Source organism: Corvus hawaiiensis, chromosome 1, assembly GCF_020740725.1.
Source record: "Corvus hawaiiensis isolate bCorHaw1 chromosome 1, bCorHaw1.pri.cur, whole genome shotgun sequence".
Lineage (NCBI taxonomy): Eukaryota > Metazoa > Chordata > Aves > Passeriformes > Corvidae > Corvus > Corvus hawaiiensis.
In genome coordinates this window covers 57,581,544-57,600,017 of record NC_063213.1, presented here as the reverse complement: position 1 = coordinate 57,600,017, position 18,474 = coordinate 57,581,544, and the positions used below count along the sequence as shown (strand labels likewise).

The 18,474-nt window shown below is 37.4% G+C and overlaps 1 protein-coding gene across 6 annotated transcripts in view; it reads left to right on the top strand.

Annotated features, from left to right (window-relative positions):
* The window catches only part of CDK14 (cyclin dependent kinase 14), a 319,708-nt gene that overhangs the window by 176,420 nt on the left and 124,814 nt on the right, over positions 1-18,474 (top strand). For all 6 annotated transcript variants that reach the window (XM_048305926.1, XM_048305957.1, XM_048305962.1 and 3 more), the window contains 2 exons: positions 7,406-7,526; positions 18,000-18,093. In XM_048305926.1, coding sequence (XP_048161883.1) covers positions 7,406-7,526; positions 18,000-18,093 — 215 coding nt within the window. The remainder of the gene's footprint in view (positions 1-7,405; positions 7,527-17,999; positions 18,094-18,474) is intronic.

The following is an 18,474-nucleotide window of genomic DNA, read 5'->3' as shown; positions in this document are numbered from 1 at the left end:
ATGACTTGAGATATGCTCTTCATCAAAGTTCTCCAGATCTTTTACAGCTAGATAGGAAATGATGGATCAGCAAAACTGATCCCACTGGAATAAATCACTCCAGAGAGTAACATCCCAGTAACCATGCTACTACTGTTGCCTTGTGTCCAGCACTGCATGGGTTCACTTCACTGAGTTGTGGACCCCTCCAAGAGGTGGAGAGAGCAGTACGTGGCATCACCTTGTCACTGCCAGTGTGGTACGGTCAGTTAAGAAACAAAATTAACTGAGGGTAAGCAACTGGGATTAGATATTTGAACATAAAACTGTCAGTGAAACTTATCTTCTATGTTTCTATTTGGATGACTGTGAATCCCTACAGTAGCACCAAATTTTGCTTATTAAACAGTTCTTCAGCTGTCAGGTTTAATACAACATGAAACCAAAAGGATTTAAATGGTACTGATGCCCCTGTATACAACTGACTTGCATCTGCTATGTGTTCAGTCCTCTTTGCACCTGAGTAGAGGGGGAGGCAGTTTGTCTATGTGATGATTTTCTAAAAAAGATTAGTCTTGGAGAGCACAGAAGAAGCATATTTATTTCTTTACTGCTGTGTTGTATTTAACCTGTCTCATGCCATACGTCAAGTACCTCTCAAATGATAAGTTATCCAGGTACCAATTGAAAAGGGTTGGTTCATTTCTACTTGAATGCCAGATGGCGTCATCCAGAAATGACCCTTGCAGTCCTGCTTTTAGTTGTAAAGGTAGAGATCACAATAAATTGTTAGCATCAAACACAATAGCCTGCAGTAGGTTGTTAGCTTCTGTGTTTGGTGCTTGATGAACTATTATACTTTACCAAATAGGACATCCATAGCTCAAAATTTGTCTCCATACAACACTGTTCTCCTGAATCTCTTTTTTTTTCTGTTTTCTGGATTCCTTTGATTTGTTAGGGGAAAATCCTAACGGCAATGAAATATTTATACCTCAAAACTTTGTCAAAGTGGTCTGTTACCTTTCTTGTTTTCAGCAAGTTCATTAGTTATGTCTTAAAATTCCTCATATAAATTATTAGTATTACACAAGTAATTGTCCAGTATTGATTAGGCTCATTCATTCATAGCTGCTTCCCTGTTTTCTCTTTTCCCAAGGAATGTTAAAATATCCTGAGATGCATTAGCTCTCATTTTCAGTGAAGAATTATTTTCTGCCTGTTTGTCTTTCTAGAGTTTCCTCCCTGCACTCTGCAGGTCTTCCCAATTTAAAGCCATCTGTTCAGCAATTGTTAGCTCTTTGCTTCAAACCCAATAACTTCACTGTGGAATGAGTAAGTCTGATATTTTCACTTACAGCCTTATTAGCAAAGTGGTGTGCTCCTGCTGGGACATTTAGAGGAGTAGGGGGCATCATCTTCTCATAGACTTCTTGTGAAACAACAAATTGTTAAGAAAAAATCCAGAATCTGGAAAGCAAGATTTAAATCAATCAGCTGTTAAGGCTATTGTGGGCATGTATACCATGTCCATAAGGAATCCAGATCTTTTCTGTAAAGCAGAAGTTATCTTTGATGTGAAATTTCTTGCTGTCCTTGAGTCCTGTTAGCTTTTACATCTGTGTGAATGTTTATAATGTTGATGCAGTTTGTTTCCTTTTTTTATTCCTGGCCACACTGTTACTTTTCTACCTCCAGACTAGCAGAGGCACTTTGAACATATTCATGCTGACCCAGAATGCCGTGGGGGTAGATACATTTTCCTGGTGTCAAAAGTGTATATTTCTTTTGTATTTTTGTACCGCTTTTTGCATAGTACTCAGTTTTTAGTGTGGTTTTTCCTGCTTATAGACAATGAATAAATTTGTCAGTCATCATACATGTTCAAAATCAGTGTGCTTTTTTCAAAACATACCAGAAATTATTTATAAGGATTTTAAAGCAAAGAAATAAACAGCTTTATAGCTATGATAGCTTTCAGACAAATTAACCAAAGGAATCTTATAATAAACAGCCAAGAGCTGAGCTCTTTCTTGTAACTCTCTTTTCTATTCCCTGTGATCCTTTGGGTGGCACAGGGGGCAGAGGACAGAGGTTGTAATGAAAAAGATGATGTGGATTTGTTGGAAAGAGACAAACACTTTTCATGAGTGCTAGAGTCATTCATTCTGGTAGCAGGAAAACTATTTCTGTGTCTCCCCATTCTGTAACTTGTGTTTGTCAACTGACAGTTGAGTCTATTCACAGACTAGAATAATTATCATCTGTGTTACTGTAAGTGATTGTGTGAAGACATACATGAGATAAGACCTGGAGGGAAAAATAATCTTTTATTAGAACAGTTGATAACAGCTGGGAAAACCAGACAGACTGAGAAGCACACATCTTTTGTCTTACTTACTTCTCTCTCTCTTGAAAACTGACTCCTGCACTCCAGTTTGGAAGACTAGTCATTGCTCAAGTGCATTTGGGGAATACTAATTAAGATCCTAATTAGTCTCTCCCTGATAGTGAGTAACTTTTATAAATGAACAGCACTATCATAAGCTAATGGCTGTATTAGGACCAGGACATAGGATATTGTAGGTAATTTATCTTATCTGAGAGGAATTTAACTCAGATGTAAAGTTGCATATTGGAGACAGATGCATTCAGTTAAACAGCAGAGGGACCTAAAAGCTGCAGGACACTTTTGATTGCCAAGAGCTGGCTTCTGGGTTAGAGTGCTGACTGCTTCACTGAAGCAGTGTCAGTGTCTCCACCCATTTTACTTTTTTGTTTTTTGTTGTCACTCAGGTGTTCACTGAATAAATGTGCTTCTGCTGGAAAGCAAGTAGCTGAATAAATAGGTTAAGTTGACAGTTCATGATCTACAACAGAATACATTAACAAAATTTTAATATGATTACTGGCTCATAGTTACGGTTCAATAAGCCATTTACCTCAAACTAAGTAATTGTTAAATAAACAAAACAGGAAGCTAGAAAAGGAAGCACATCAAGAATCTGAATCAAGGAAAAGCAGCAAGAAAACCATTTTATTTTTTAGTATGCTTGCTAGAGCCCTTTTAAATATAGCTAAATCAAAATAATAAACTGCTCAACACATTTAAGGTGTAATAGAAAGGGAAACCATGCACATGGTTGATAAGCCTTTGTTTTTGCAGACGTGACTTGTTTTCTCATTTGCAGAAGCATATTTGCTGTGAACAAAGGCTTCCTGCTTGTCATATGAAGTTGGCTAGAAAGCTATCCTGCAGCTAGAGAGATATCAAATATTAATATTTGTGCTCGTGTAGCCAAAGATGTGTGTATTGGATAGGTCTCGAGTCTGGATGTAGCTACAGCCTCTTGTAAAAGCCAAATACAATTTTAAAATTACAGTGATGAATCAGTGCAATATGTTTTGTCAATAACCGGTCCTAGGTAAAATCAGATACATCCTCTGAGTCTAAGATACAGCCAGAAGAAGTAGAGACAATTGTGTTTACCAAGGGAAAAAAATTTCTTCCTTTTGTTTTTTTTTTTAAAGTTCAGAATAGGAGGCAGCAGGGGATTTTCTGTGTTAAAGACATAAACATACATAGCCATAGATCATTCACTCTGTATTTTAAATACAAGGCTTCCCAGGGTATCCTGAGCTGTTGTTTAATGAATGAGTTAAAATTAAGTTGTGGTTTGTGTCACACTGCAGCTAGATGCAAGTCTTGCCGTATGTAATGCATCAGAACGGTTTCTTCTTTCATTTTGGATAAATAATGGTCATAAATGTCGGTGTCTGAAGAACATTAAAGAGTGTATGTCCTTCCCATAATTACACACAAATTCCCCAGTGTGTCTGACACGACCTTATTTTTAATAACTGGGCCTTATGCTTGGATTCCTTCTCTCAGAACAGGGCTCCAACAGCAGGACGTGTATTGACCTTTTATCTTTTGTAAGACACACGAATCAGAGGGGAGTTCACTACTTGTCAGGAGGTTCTTCCTCCACCTTCCCAGGCTAAAAGGGGGCTCAGACAGCAATATGTAAATATTGGGTACTCACCTGGTGATCTGCCATTTACCTTTTGGCTTTTATGCACGAGTCATTAAGGTTTGAAGTTTTGATGGTTCCCTATAAGCTCTGTTTTTTTAAAATGAGATTGTCATTCTTCCTGTAGTGTAACCATGGAAACAGACAGGGAAGCCTTAAAGAAAGTGATCGAACATGCTGTGCTAATTAATCCTACCCTTCAGTTTTCTTTCAGTTGAAGGATGTTCTTAAATAAATTTTGCATGAGTAAGCATATTTGGATGTGCAAAGGGTTATAAAATATGTAGCAAATTTTCTTGCAGAAGGGTATCTGAAAAAAACCCCAGTAACTGTCATCTGTTTGCATCTGGACCATCAAAACAAGAAATGCAGTATCTTGTTGGTGTTTCACATATGTATTTGGATAGCACTCTTTTTATAATGTAAATATATCTGAAAGATGAGAGGGTTTTTTCCATGTCTCATGTGCAATGAGACACATTTGTGTTAATTTTGAGTCTTTGAGTGAAAGTGTTCATTATTGCAAATGCATTCTTTATGCAGAGCATTATTCAGAAAAAACAAAGGTTGCTCCCTCCCTGCGAGAAAGCAGCTCCTCCGAGGCATTAGCCTGATTCAGGTCCTGTCAGTCCTGCACAAGGGGAGTGAGTGCCTAATTGAACAGTGGGACTGTGCCAAATTCTCCCCTTCCAAATTTTGGCTTTTGTGAGTATTTGCCTTGGTTGTTCACTCCTGCTTTCCATTTTTCCATTTAGTTTCCAGAACAGTGTATGTGGCCAACCAGGGAACCAATTGGCTGCAACTTTAAACATGTGGCCTGTACTCATAAGCCTTTTGTTATGGTTTAACTCAAACCAGGATAGCTCTTAACGTGGTGGTGCTGTCTGATACCAATGTATGGCCTCAGCTTGCTTTTACAAATTAAGATTTTTTTAAACATTTTTTTGTTTAAACAGAGGAACATTAATGATCCTCTTGTAACTGAGAAACCAGGTGCAGCAGCTAACCTCAAATGAAACTTTCATAGTGTTTTGGGAGTGAAGAATGGATTAAAGAAAAACATTTAGTTTTCCAACAGGCTGGGACTAGCCCAAAAGGGCCGTTCTTTGAAAATCAGATGGGTTTTCATTAACCTGGAATTGATTCAAGGTAGAGGAGATCTAGAAGCAGTATACTGAGGAAACAGCATGAGTGGCATTCCTACTCCATTCCCAGGAGGGGAGGACTGGTTCTACGCTGAACAGTCACAGGAGAGGAGGAAAGATGTGCTTGGGCTGACTATAGCACTTGCAAAGCTCCATCCTGGTCAGTAAAGTGGCAGAAGCCAGCCAGCAAGCATGGTTATTGTGTTATTATTTGCAACATGATTTCTGATATGGCAAGTTGGGTACTTATTCCTCTCTACACGGGAGATTTCTGGAATGTGTGGATCAACAGTTTTGTGTCGCGGAAATCTGAGTTTGTCATTCCACAAGCTCTAAAGTTTTTTGAAAATTTCCCCCAAAATACATGATGTTGTTGGCTTCTTCAAGAAGCCTTTCCCCTGCTTGGTTATGCCTCTTCTCTTATGAAAACTTGGTAGAAGATTAGAATTTGCAACCAAATTCAGTCTTCCTCAGACAAGACTAATGGGGAAGGCTCAGACAGGCAAAAAAGGATGGAGTCATTCACCATCCAGACTTCTCAAATCCTTTCGTAATTTTTATATTGCTTAATAGTAGTGGGTCCATATCCACAACTTCAGGGAATGCTGTTTCAGTTTAGTCACATGGAATATAGATGCACAGAAATTCAGGCTTGTTAAAGGTTCTGTGTGCCAGGAATAAGAACTGCTCACCACTTAGGGCTTTTGGTGGTTTCTGGTTTCCTAGAAGCAAAAACATTAATCTGGAGGCAGGGGCACTGTGAAACACATGATGTGACCTCTCCTCTGGCCTCTTTGGGGCTGTACCTGGCCAACCCTGGGTTGTCTTTTTAAGCCAGATTGTTTGTCAAGCTGATGGACAGGTGCACAAACCTTAAAGAAATGGAGGACTGAAAGCTTAAAAAATAGATATTCATGCTTCAAATGTAATTTTTAAAAGAAGAAATCATGGCATACAATTCAAATTATTCCCCTACACTGGTGTAATTGCTATAATCAGCTGATAGTGCAATCTGCTGGCAAGATTGGCCATCATTGCTATGGAGATATATTCACTGAGAGTAAATGTTCTTAAATAGCTTTACCAGTGTATTAAGAATAAAGGGGCAAAGGACTCTCACCTGCACTCTTTTGGGAATTCTCATGTTGCTTATTTCTTCCTGAGTGTATGACTTTGCTTCTTTGTTTCTGTAAGGTGTAAAACATGACCTTCTGTTGTAGTAATTCCGTTTGTTTTCTGAAAGGAAAATCAGTAGTTCAGGAAGACACAAAAAAGCACCCAGTGCTGCGTTCTCCTGATTTCCATTACTTGTGCGTGTCCAGTGTTCCCAGCAAGGGAGTGGATGTTCTCAAGGTAGTAGCTAGGATCAGATAATTTGGAAAAAGCGTTTGCAGGCCCGTGATAGGAGTAATCACCTTAGCCCTGAAGATCTTTTTCCATTTTCTGGAGGAGAGAGTCCTCTATAAGAGAAATATACTTGTAAACTTCTGGGTTTAGCATATGATGATCTCTACATAGATTGTGCAGTAATGTGAATTATTTTAAATGACTGACAAGCTTAAAAGACAACATTGTAAATATTATATCTTTAGTAGGCCACAGATTCATTGAAATGATTTCTGAAATTGGAGCACTGCCAATACACAATTCTTGAGAGAAAGGAATTCTTCACATACCATTTTCTGCTGTATTACTGCAATATTAATACTTATTTGAATGGTAACGTGTAAGTGTGTCTACAGCTTTCAAACGTAAACTTGAATAAGCAGGCTGGGCTTTGGGCAGTGTAAGCTGTGGAAGGTTTCCTTAGGCTTCCCTAAAAGACCAAATCTCATCTGTGGCACCATTTGTCTGGCAGTTTCCTTTTCATTTTCTTTTTCTAAGTAACATTGAAATGGAAGAATATTGATGCCTGAGGATGAGCAGTTAATGGCAATTAAAATCTTTGTTTATTTGTCTTTTATTTAGGTGTACCACAGTACATCTTTGCATCTCTCCTGGGCTTGTGGTTGTCATGATGAAAAGCATATTTTATTGTCCCTTCATAGTATTTACAACTCTGTTTAGCCAGGTACTTAATGATAGATGCTACCGTTAAGTAAAATACTCCAGTTCTAGAAGAAAAATACTCTTGCAACATGCTGTCCCATTACGTGACAGGTGCTCATATATCCTTTTAGATTGTAACTGTATAGCAAACTATTTCTTCGCTTTGTTTATATTGATTTATTTGTGTTTACCCCACAGGTCTTGCAAGAGCTAAATCAGTTCCTAGTCATACGTATTCCAATGAAGTGGTAACCCTATGGTACAGGCCTCCAGATGTCCTTCTGGGATCAACAGAATATTCCACCTGCCTTGACATGTGGTAAGTATAGATGACAAGATTCTGTAGATGCTTTAGCTCTTGGGTTTTTTTAGACATGTAAACCAAATATGTAGTGAGATTATTGGTACAGGTTAAAAAACATATGTGTAGTGATACGTGTGGTTCCTGCAGTATCTCCCTAAAGGAATCCCCTCCTGCCACCCCACTGGCTGGCAGATGACATCTGCTGTTTACACTACACCCATTGGTGCTTTGCAAGAGACTGAGTTATTGCGTGACTTTTGTAGTCTTAGTGTGGTCCTTTTATATGATATGACACTTATTTTGCAAAAGATAGACTTTCACTATGCCCACTTGTAGCAAGGGGAAAACCAGAATTCTCTGGTTGTGAGCATAAATCCTCAGTTCTTAATGTCCTGTATTTGGTAGCAGTAAATATCATTGAATAGTTTTCTTTTAAACCTACAGATTTTATTTAGACTTGCAGGTTTAGAACAGTAGTTTGATTTGTACAGTACATATCACCTTGCTCTGACATCATTTAGTCCTGTGTTGAATAAGGAGCAAGGAAGGTATTTGGTTTTTTGACTGTTAAAAACCAAGCTGGAGGTTCTTTGTTTATTCTGTAGGTTTTGAGGTGACAGGATCTCTGTAATCTGTACAAATTCTGAAATATGGAAAAAAATCCTCTTCCTTACAAAGGAAGTTTTATGCTCTGGAATATGTTTGGATTTTGTTTGGTTTATTTGGTTGTTTGCTTTGAGTTTTTTTGGTTGGTTGGTTGGGTTGGGTTGGGTTTTTTTTTAATGCATATTCAACTCTTTAAACCTTTAGAATTCATTCATTTGAGAAAAAATTATACTAAGGAATTTTCAGAAAAATACAGTAATTTTTTTGCAGTTCACTGAATTATCTTTAATATAGGCAACACAAAGTTAGAATTATGATTATATTAAAATCTAGGAGTAACTGTAAGATAAAGTTATGTTTTCATATGGTGTGTGAATAATATTTTTACAGTAATCTTGCTGTGTAATATTGCAACTGAAGCAATTGTTTCATTATTATTGAAACAATAATACTAGCAGGAATATCTTTTTGCCGGGGAAGGGAACTAAGCATGACTAGGTTGTGTTTAGTCCCGTAGCTGAAATCAGAGATTATGGGATGAAAACAGGTTTTCCTGTAAATCTTGACTCCTGGGGACATGATTTAGAAGTCACAGGATTATTTCATGTGAAGGGGTTACGGAGTAGAAATACTAGAATATCTAATACTGAAGTGAGTGGTTAGTATGACTGGGCCCTGGCTGCTGCAGTTCCCTGAGCTCTAAGGGAAGGTGAACCAAGAGGCAGGAAAGGGAGAGTGAGAAACTCCAGATGTGAACAGTGTGAAATCACAAGTGTGCCAGAGAGGCAAAGGCAGCATTGTCTGTTATTAACTGTCTGGTTTTCCTCAGACCTTTCTCAACTTCACAGATCTCAAATAATTTCCTTCTGCATGTCAGTTTCTCATCTATCCTAAAACTGTCCTGTTTTCCTAAATACCGGATTCAACCAGGTGTCTTCACAGGTTGCATGCAATCTCTGCAGCCCATCTGCTCCTGATGTTTTACAATCACCTCTGTTCCAAGTAATACCTCAGACACCCTCAGCAAGAAGCTCAGCTTGCTTGGGGTCATGCAGGACAACTGACTCAGAGGATGCAAATAGCTGGGAGAGATAAATTGTCCTTTCTGCTCATCTTCTCATAGTTGCTTCTACATTTGTTCAGTTCTTGAATCACGCGTATTTGTGTATGTCTGCACATACATGAGTCAACTTGTAAATTACAAAGAGAATATATGGAAACAGCTAAAGAAAATTTTTCATGTTTTAATAGGGAAAACTGCTCAAAAAGCACTTTAAAATGCTTTTTTTTAGTTAAAAGCAACATTGGAAATTAATTTTTGTAATTTTTCCTAATTTAAAAAACACTGCACTGTGAAACTGAACAAAGGATTTTAACACATTTTTTACTATTGCTGAAAATCTTTCCACAAAAAAATGGTTCACTCCAAAGTTCAATAGCTTGTCAAAAATAGATCTTTTAACATTCCCCGCAATGAGGATTTTAGTAAAAGAGCTATTAGAAAGTCCAATCAAAATATGTGGTGTTCCTGTAATAACAATTAAGTCATGTAGCTAATTAAAAGCATTTTAAATTTACTATACCTGCAGACTGAGCACGTCCTTCATAATCACATGTTTATATTCAAATTACATGGGCAGCAGGGAAGATCAAGGAAGGACTTAAAATGCTACTTCAGCAATCCAGGTCATTATTTTGTTTCCTGACAAAAATGACACAAGAGTATTGGGGAAGAACCCAATTGTTACATCTTTAATGATATCAATAAATGATGTTCTCTTGCACAGAGCATTTCATGTAGGCCTAAAAAAAAATCCAGGTACTCAAGGACAGAGGTGGTGTGTTCTGTTTCACATGAAAAACAATGTCATATTCCTCTTGTATGCAATTTGTAGCCTTTGCAATATTTTTTCTTCTCTGTACAAACTGAAGAAGTATGAAGAGCTTAGGAAAAAGGCACTTGGTAATACAGTGTCTTACACATGGCAGCGATTTGTGCAGAGGCTCAGCCCCTGCCACATCAGAAATCAGATGAGAGCACATGTGTACTGTGTGTGACAGAAGAGCTGTAGATTTTTACTTCTGTACTTTGCTGGGTTATCTGAGACAGCACTTCCAGTTTGACTGCGAGAGGCGTAGCTGCGTGTTAGGGTCACTTATGCTGACTTGGCACATTTAACAGTGAGCTCTGCTGGGGCTCAGGCAGGCTTGGGGCTGTGCTTACACAATGGTTGGACAGAGCTGAGCCTTAATTACATTAAAGCCATTTAGTGGCTTCCCAGAGTGGGAGGAAGGGAGACATGGAGAAACCTGTCTACCATCAGATTCCAAGATAATTTAGTAATTTGTTATCAAAAGTGTGTTTGTAGCATTAGCATTTTTATGCAATTACTGGCATTATGTCCTTATGGCAGATAGTGTGTGCTCTCCTGTGTCATTATTGATGATCCACATGATGACAAAACTAGGCAGCCACTTCACTAAATATTTAAATAATGTTAAGGTAGAAAGCACAGCTGTTTCCTCTATTTACAGAAGAGAAAAAAAATAAAGTCACAGGGCTTTTTCTATAGCCATGATAAATGACATTTCATGGTGGTTCCCCAGGAACAGAAAGTGAGGCTCCCACTGAGTGGAAGACCAGCTGCATGAAAAAAGAGTCCAAATATTAACCACTGGACAGTGGCTGGGAAGCAGGTGGCAGAGGCTGCGGGCTATTTTTACACTTCATTTGCTGGTGCAGAGAATTAGAATAGTAACTAAGAGCTAATGATCCACATGCAATGTTACATTCTCCTGCATTCTTTTTTAAATAGCCACTGGCAATAAAACAATATTAATGAAGACGTACATGCAATAGTGGTGTCAGGCTGGTGATGGAAATCAGTGTGTTGGGCTTTGTCATTTACTGCTGACAGTGTTTGATACAGCAGCATTATGTGAATGTATTATACAACCCATGACTGCATCAAAGAGTTGTGATAACCCTTGATATAGCTTTTTTTTTTTTTTTTTCTCTTGATGAGGACTTACTAGTAGCTAGGAAAATGGTTTTGCATTGCCTCTGGTGTAACTTGTCCTAATCCTTGAATTTTACAGTCCTTTGAAAGTCAATGCAAGGAAAATAGACTTCAACACATAAAGAGTTTATGGATTACTAAAACCCATATATAAGTAACACAGAAACATAGAGAAAAAAATCCCCAAATTAACCTATTCTATTTGTTCCTTACAGGAAGAGTATAGCATTAGTAAATGAAGCAGTTTAAACAGGCTATTAAATCCATTTGATTCTGGTAATGCATGTGGTGCTGCTACATCTGGGTTGCTTACATCAAGAAGTCACTAGGGATATTTTATTTTGAAGTGCAGCTGGCTTTAAACTGTGTTTGCTAACAGCTGGCAATTTTTTTGCATATCCTGTTGTTTTGTTTTTTAAAAAAATACACTCTTAGTCAAGTACAGGTAACCTAAGCAGTTATGGGCTGGGATATATTTTAAATTCACTTTTATTAACACCATCAGCTATGTTTAGTACTGAGGAAGAAAGAAATTAAAAATAGATCAGTAAAATGTTACAAAATTGCTTCTTAAATCTCTCTCACTTAACTTTGTTACATCTGGGTTGTTATATATGATTTCAAATTTTAGCTTAATTTAGGGAAACCTCTTCATACGGAGTTTTTCTATCCTATTAGAAAAAGAAACGGTATTTTTCAGGAACATACCACATTTCACACATAGCCTGCTATGAATGTGGATTTGAGTGCTCACTGCAATTCCATGCATGCTTTCATGAATATTTGACCAATGAAGATCTGCAACCATAATTAAGACATTTATTACCTAAAAATGGGTTTTGTCTTAGACACAAGTGCACCAAATTATGGTTTTTACTCAGGGGACATTACAAAGGCATATTTATCCTGTTTCTTTCTCCTGTAAACAGTTTGCAGTGAGAGAAATGTGAGAGCAGTAGTCCCAGTATGCCCTGAAGAAATATTTCTTGGGGCCTGAGAGAGAAAACAGTGTAGGGGAAATTAGCTCTTTTGCCCTTGATGTTTCTCAGGATTATGACTTCCACTCCAAAGAAATGCTAATGTGTAGGATTAGGGTATTAAAGTGATATTGCAATAACTATAAAGGTATTGTTAATTAAATATCTCTTGCTGTCAGTGAGTTCTTCAAAAGTTTTATCAGCTGAATTAGCTTTTGATTGGAAAATTCTATAGGCTCAGATTCTTAGCAATGCTATGTGTGAGGAAGTGAGGAACTGTCTTGGTCTGTAGTTATGGGAAGGGCATTTCAGTTCCTATCTGAAAACTACTTTTATCCATTTAGAACATCAGATTTGCTGTTACTTTTTCATTGCTAGAAATAAATTTCATGTGTGTAAGGAAAGTGCATTTTAAAGGTATCTGGATGCAGAAAAGAAAACCAGGAAGAACATGAAAGAACATGAAGACGTTTCCAACAAGAAAATGTCTCCTGGCCAAACGTTGCTCAAGTTTGAGGACTACTGTCTTGAGCTTATTTTGACTCTGCTTTTACAGAACGATTGAGTCCAATAGAAAGAATCCTACAAAAAGGCATCGTGGATTTTAATCCTTCATGAATGTAGTATTTCTTAATATAGAAACTGAGCATTGCTACAGAGAGAAAAAATTTCTGGAGGTTTTATTTCTAGCTATTGAGTGACACAGGCAAGAACATGATCACTCTATTGTCTTGTAATTACAATTACTTCAAGTGTGACTGTAAAGAAAAACCTTAAGCTATCATGCTCTCAAGTAAATTAGTTTTCATTCATTGCATATGCTTCCTGCACAAATTTTAATAGTTTTTGTCATCATGAAAGGGAAATTTTGATTCACTCATTACTTCTCACGTGAGAACTACAATCTGTTTGCTTTATTGCCACTGTAGTTTTATCAGACTGTATCATCCATCAGATGTTATTTCTTATATATCAAAGGGTAGTGGTCACAAAAGACAAATTCCAACCAACTTCAGCATTTGTGGGTATCCTGGCAGTCTGCCCCTGTTGAAATAAATCAGATTTTTGTCAGCTAAGGAGAAGAAAGTCCCTTGCTTTACATTCCCTTCCCCCAAAATTTGGTTTCATAGTTGTGTTCATAAGCAGGATGATAAAGGAACATGACCTTTTTTTTCCTGAATAAATCAGACAGGCTAAAAATCTCTGTGCCCTTACAGCATGCATATTACTAAGATTTTATGGAATATGCTCCAGTATTACATATTGGTGACAAATCCATAAAAAAATAAAGCAGTGGGATTTTGAAGGGGAATGTGTGTGGGTTTTGTGGGGTTTTGTTTGTGTTTCTGTTTGTCTGTTTGGTTTTTAATTCTGATATATTTAACATTACAAACAATGTGTGGTTTGGGAAGCTTGAATGAAAACTCTGTTGTTCCTTTGAGTTTCAGAAATCTCACCAGGGGGATTGCTGAAAGCAATTGCTTGTCATAAAATGCCTTCCCCCTCTGAAGCCAAACCCTGCACACAGAAAACAGGCTTAATGACCAGATAGAAACATTATGTGAAGACCCAGCATAGGTTTTCACTGTGAAGGCCATGCTGAATATTATCACTTGCACTGAGCCTGCTACAAAGCAGATCTGTTCAAGGCAGAATATTCAACACTTCAAAACATACAGTTTCTATATTCTTGATTTAAGTATAAACTAAAAGTTGGTTTGGAAGCAGCTCCTCATTCTGGAGTGTGTCTCTAGTCTCTTTTATGACTCCATCAAGAAAAATCATAATATTAACTGAAAGAATCATCCCTTATGATCTTTTATGTATTATGCCTTACCAAAGCTTTTATGCTTATTTTTTTTTAAACAGTATTCAAGTACAGATATGCTGGAGATTCTTGCAGCAATAAGGATCTTTGTTACACAGAGACAGGATGTGAATCCCTAAGCTGAATATATAAAACCAGTTCACCAGTAAGCAAGTTAATTTTAAGGGAATACCCTTCTGAATTATAAAAGCTGTGCAGGAAAAAAAAAAAAAAAAAGGTTCCTGAGGTGTTCAACTTCATTTTTACAGGCTCATTTACTATGTCAATTCAAATGCAGGAGAAGCCATTCAGCTGTGCTAGTAACTCTTGCTCTGTATAAGGCTGTATGGTGACAGCCAGAGTCCCAGGAAATTAAGCAGGAGAATAGGAGAGCAATATTAGATGGCATGGCCACGTATGGTCTCATCAATATAGCAATAGGTTTAGTCATGCTTTTTGTCATCAGAGAGTAAACCACCCATTTCAGCATTAAATGGCTGTCACTTTTACTTTGCAAGTTTATCCTATACCATTGCATTGGAAAGGTCTCTGAACAACATTGCAGCATTTGGCTTATTTGTCCAAACTCAGGAGTCCTGTAAAGAGAGTAGGAAAATCTGAACTGAATACACTGAAATTTATTAAGGTAATATTATTTTGTCAAAAACCTATTTATACCTGCTTCCTGAAAATGTCATTGTATGCTGAGCGTGGACAAATTTACCTAAATAACATACCCTTGCACGTGTGTGCACATTAAAGCCTCTATTTCATATTTTAAGAAGTACTCTTTGCATCATAGAAACTAGAGATGGGAGTGATGTGTGAGATCATCTTATCCACTCAACTGCTAATGCAAGTCTATTTCCTGAAGAATATTCTTAAGTATTTCAGCTTGTCTAGTTTTACATGACTGTAACTGTGCTTCAAGTCCATTGGGAGGCTGGGGTACAGCACAGTTATTAATTGTATTTCCCTAACACTCACCCTAAAATTTCTGTTTCCTAAAGGCATTCTGCTATTTCTAGTTACACTATTTTGGACGTACCTACCATTCTGGGAACCATTAAAATCCTGATCAGTTCTTCCTTGTCCTTTGTTTTGCATAATTTTAAGTACAGAGTCATCACATTCTCCCTGTCCCTTGGGTTTTCTTGTAGCCAAGAATGACATCATTTTCTTATTTTCTTCACAACCCAGTTCTTCTGGCATGAAAATAGTTTTTGCTTTGTTCAAAACCATCTCTAAACTGTTTAAAAGTTTGTGAGGTCTACAAAAACAAGACAAAATTTCAAGGCCTTGTAGAGGCTTTATTTCTTTTCTCTTTCACAGTTACAGTTTGCAATGCAGGGATCCTATGACAGACTCGGGTTTCTACTTACTGTGATCCTAAGATTCACTGATACCACTATGACATCTAAAATACCATCCAGCCCTCTTGAAGCCTTTATGTGCTATTATGGCTTTCTGGGTATTTCCTATCCATTTCCTAGTTCAGTGTCATATTTTCTGTATTACTATTCTCCCTTTTTTTAGTATTCATTTAAACTTCTCTTTCTATTGACTTATTCGTCAATGTGCTGAACACCATAACCTTTGAAACCAATCATAAGCTTAATTTTCAAGTGGGCTGAAGGGAACAGCAGTCTTCCAGCTCAAATACTGAAGGCTGCTTATATTTCTCTCCCCAGTGATTATCATACCCTTTTGATTTTTGTATTAGGTGTTTATTTAACTCCAGTACTGTTTTATTTCTTCTTGTGACTAAATGGAATTCTAGGCTGCACAAGAGTCCAAGAGATATAATAGGATTCTTCTTTCCAAGAAGGAAATTTTTCTTCAGTGTTGTCTGCTGTTCTTACTTGATTTTTTTGCTCATACTTTTCTCAGAACCACTAAAAGTGGACAAATTTATAAATAATCTAAAGCAATACAAAATTTGGCAAAATCTTCCTGCTGCCCTTACAGCACTTCAAACAGCTAGATGAAGATTCTCTGCAGATTTGTATATGCTCTCAAATGATATGCTGGTTTAATCAAATGCCTGTTTTCTGGTTGCAAGAATAGAACTGCTATCATCTTTTCTTTAGTCTAAGTTTAATTGTTTTATTGCTCATCTTGAATAAAAGGCTCTTGGCTGAAATCTTGAATTTTTCCTTGCTGGAGATGCTGGTACTGTTTATAAGTATTTGACTAAGATATATTGTGCCTATCTGTGCCTAATGAAGCACTAACCAGACTAAATGATGAATGGCAGTTTAATCAATTCAGTTCATTTGGTAGCCAGCAGAAGCATATGGAACATAAATTTTAACCTGTCTTTTATGAACACCTGATTTATTCTAAAATTTGACCACAACTGTGCTTTCCAAAGTTTTCTTCCACTTTTCTATGCCAACAAGAAGCTTTACTTAATATAGCCATCCTTTGGGTTGTAGAACTAGAAAATGGCGAGGTATATTTAATTTTCTTCTTCAAAAAATTTGACTATCAACCCTCATTGTCCTGGAATGTAAAATCGTTTCATTATTGGGTATTTATCAAAGCCTGAGAGATGAGTAAAGCATGGGTTATTTACTGATGCTTTTAGTTAAGTGGCATCTATGAGTACTCAGCTCCAGTCTTAATGAAAATGTGCAACCTGTTTTCATTGTTGTTTTATTCTAGAATAGCTTCCTCGCCAATATATGCACACATATCCTAAAATTAAATGCTGCTTTCTGAATGCATCATCATGATGCATAAGCATGAAAAGGTATGTAATTACTACATTCCAAATAATTTACTTCTAAAAACAAATTTAAATGAGAGGTTATTGCTGGGATTTTCTGACACAGAAACAAAACTCTCAGTTTTAGGGGAGGTGGTAGTGTAGTTAGTGTTGAAATTCTTAGTTCATTTTGATGTATGTTTTGGGGATTTGAACATGCTATTACTTTGAGTGAAGAGCATTTTTGTGTGGTTGCTTACACAGACGTGGTTGTAAGAGATATGTGGGTGTTTGCATATGAAAGTTGTAGAAAAATGTATGCAGAAAAATGTAATTGAAGAAGTTGAAGTATATCATCAAATTCTGCATCCTATTGATAGCCAAGAGGGATGTTTTCTCTTAAAATTATTTTTGCTGAGGGAACAAGCAACTCTTGAGATGTTTTCATCCAGAAAAGATACCAGTCCAAGTTTGTAATTTGCTTTCCTTTTGAGATGCAGGAAGTTTACAGGTTATCTGGAATCTGAGATAGAGTCACAGAAGCTTTCCTTAATCTTTGAGAATCCATTCCTTGTGCTGTAGTTAGTATGCCTCAGATATTTTTACAGTCTGATTTCCCAGTACTTTTGCCACTGGCTTAACTCAGTGGGATGAGGGGGACTCACGTGAAGTATGTTTTGTGGGAAGCTAAGGACAGGAGCTGCAAAGGAGGTGGCTGTCACAGTGGGGAGAGGAGGGAGCCCATGGCTTCTCAACTCACTGCAGGACCTCTGAGCCAGAGCTTCTGGGGAATGCGGTCAGCAGCTATGGGCTTTGGGTTTCTTTCATTTATGCTGGAAGAGGGGAGAAGAAAGTCCAAGCAAGTACATTCCCAAAGTTACCAGCCTTTGGGCAGTAGCTTAGTTCAGTGACTGTGAGCAGCCATGTGCCCTTTTCCTTTTTACTCACCTTCTCCCAGATTCTCCTCCTATGCTAAGCCCTGCCCGTGTGCTTCCATGTCATCATTCTGTCCCCGTTCAGCTTCTCCCAAGGGTGCTCGCTCACTGTCATTCCCACATCCCCAGAGTTTATTTGGGTGCATGACGATTCTGCTTGGGAAGCACTAACACAGAAATCAGCAGCTGTGCCTTTACCGGTCTCAACACCTACCAACCTTATTCCTGCTACCTCTACCTACACTTATCTTCAAACACCTGAGAAGTGTTCTTTTGTATACACTGATTTTAGCAAATGCACCTGCCTGTCCTTCCACTTGGCATCAATTAAGAAAAAAAAAATTTAAGTGCTGGTAAAGGATACAAAAGCATTGTTGTTGGCTTTTTGGTCTGCAAGAAATCTAACATTGCCTTTATTTTTTTCCTTCTGTAGGGGAGTGGGTTGTATCTTTGTAGAAATGATTCAAGGGGTCGCTGCTTTTCCAGGAATGAAAGACATTCAAGATCAACTTGAAAGAATATTTCTGGTGAGTTCTTTATTGCTGAAGTAAGACAACAAAGGATCAATGGATAAATGTTCACATATTTCTTTGTGTTAGGAATTAAAGTACTGATAGAGCCAAGGATCAGAAGCCCAGTCCACAAGCTAGACAGAGTTTACTTGATATATTTTGTGTAAAAAGTTCCGTTTCTAATTCTTTTCACTTAGTATTTTTTTAAAAACAGAGACATTTATGCAATTTTGGAAAAGCTTTCCAAATGTAAGGCAGTGGAAATCCAGCCAGTTTGTCATCCTCACTTTGCAGAGGACAACTCTGGATGGACTTATTAATATTCTACTGATATTGTAGTGTTAATGCCAAGTATTTTTTTATTATACAGATATATAAAGGAAAAGTAAGTTAGAA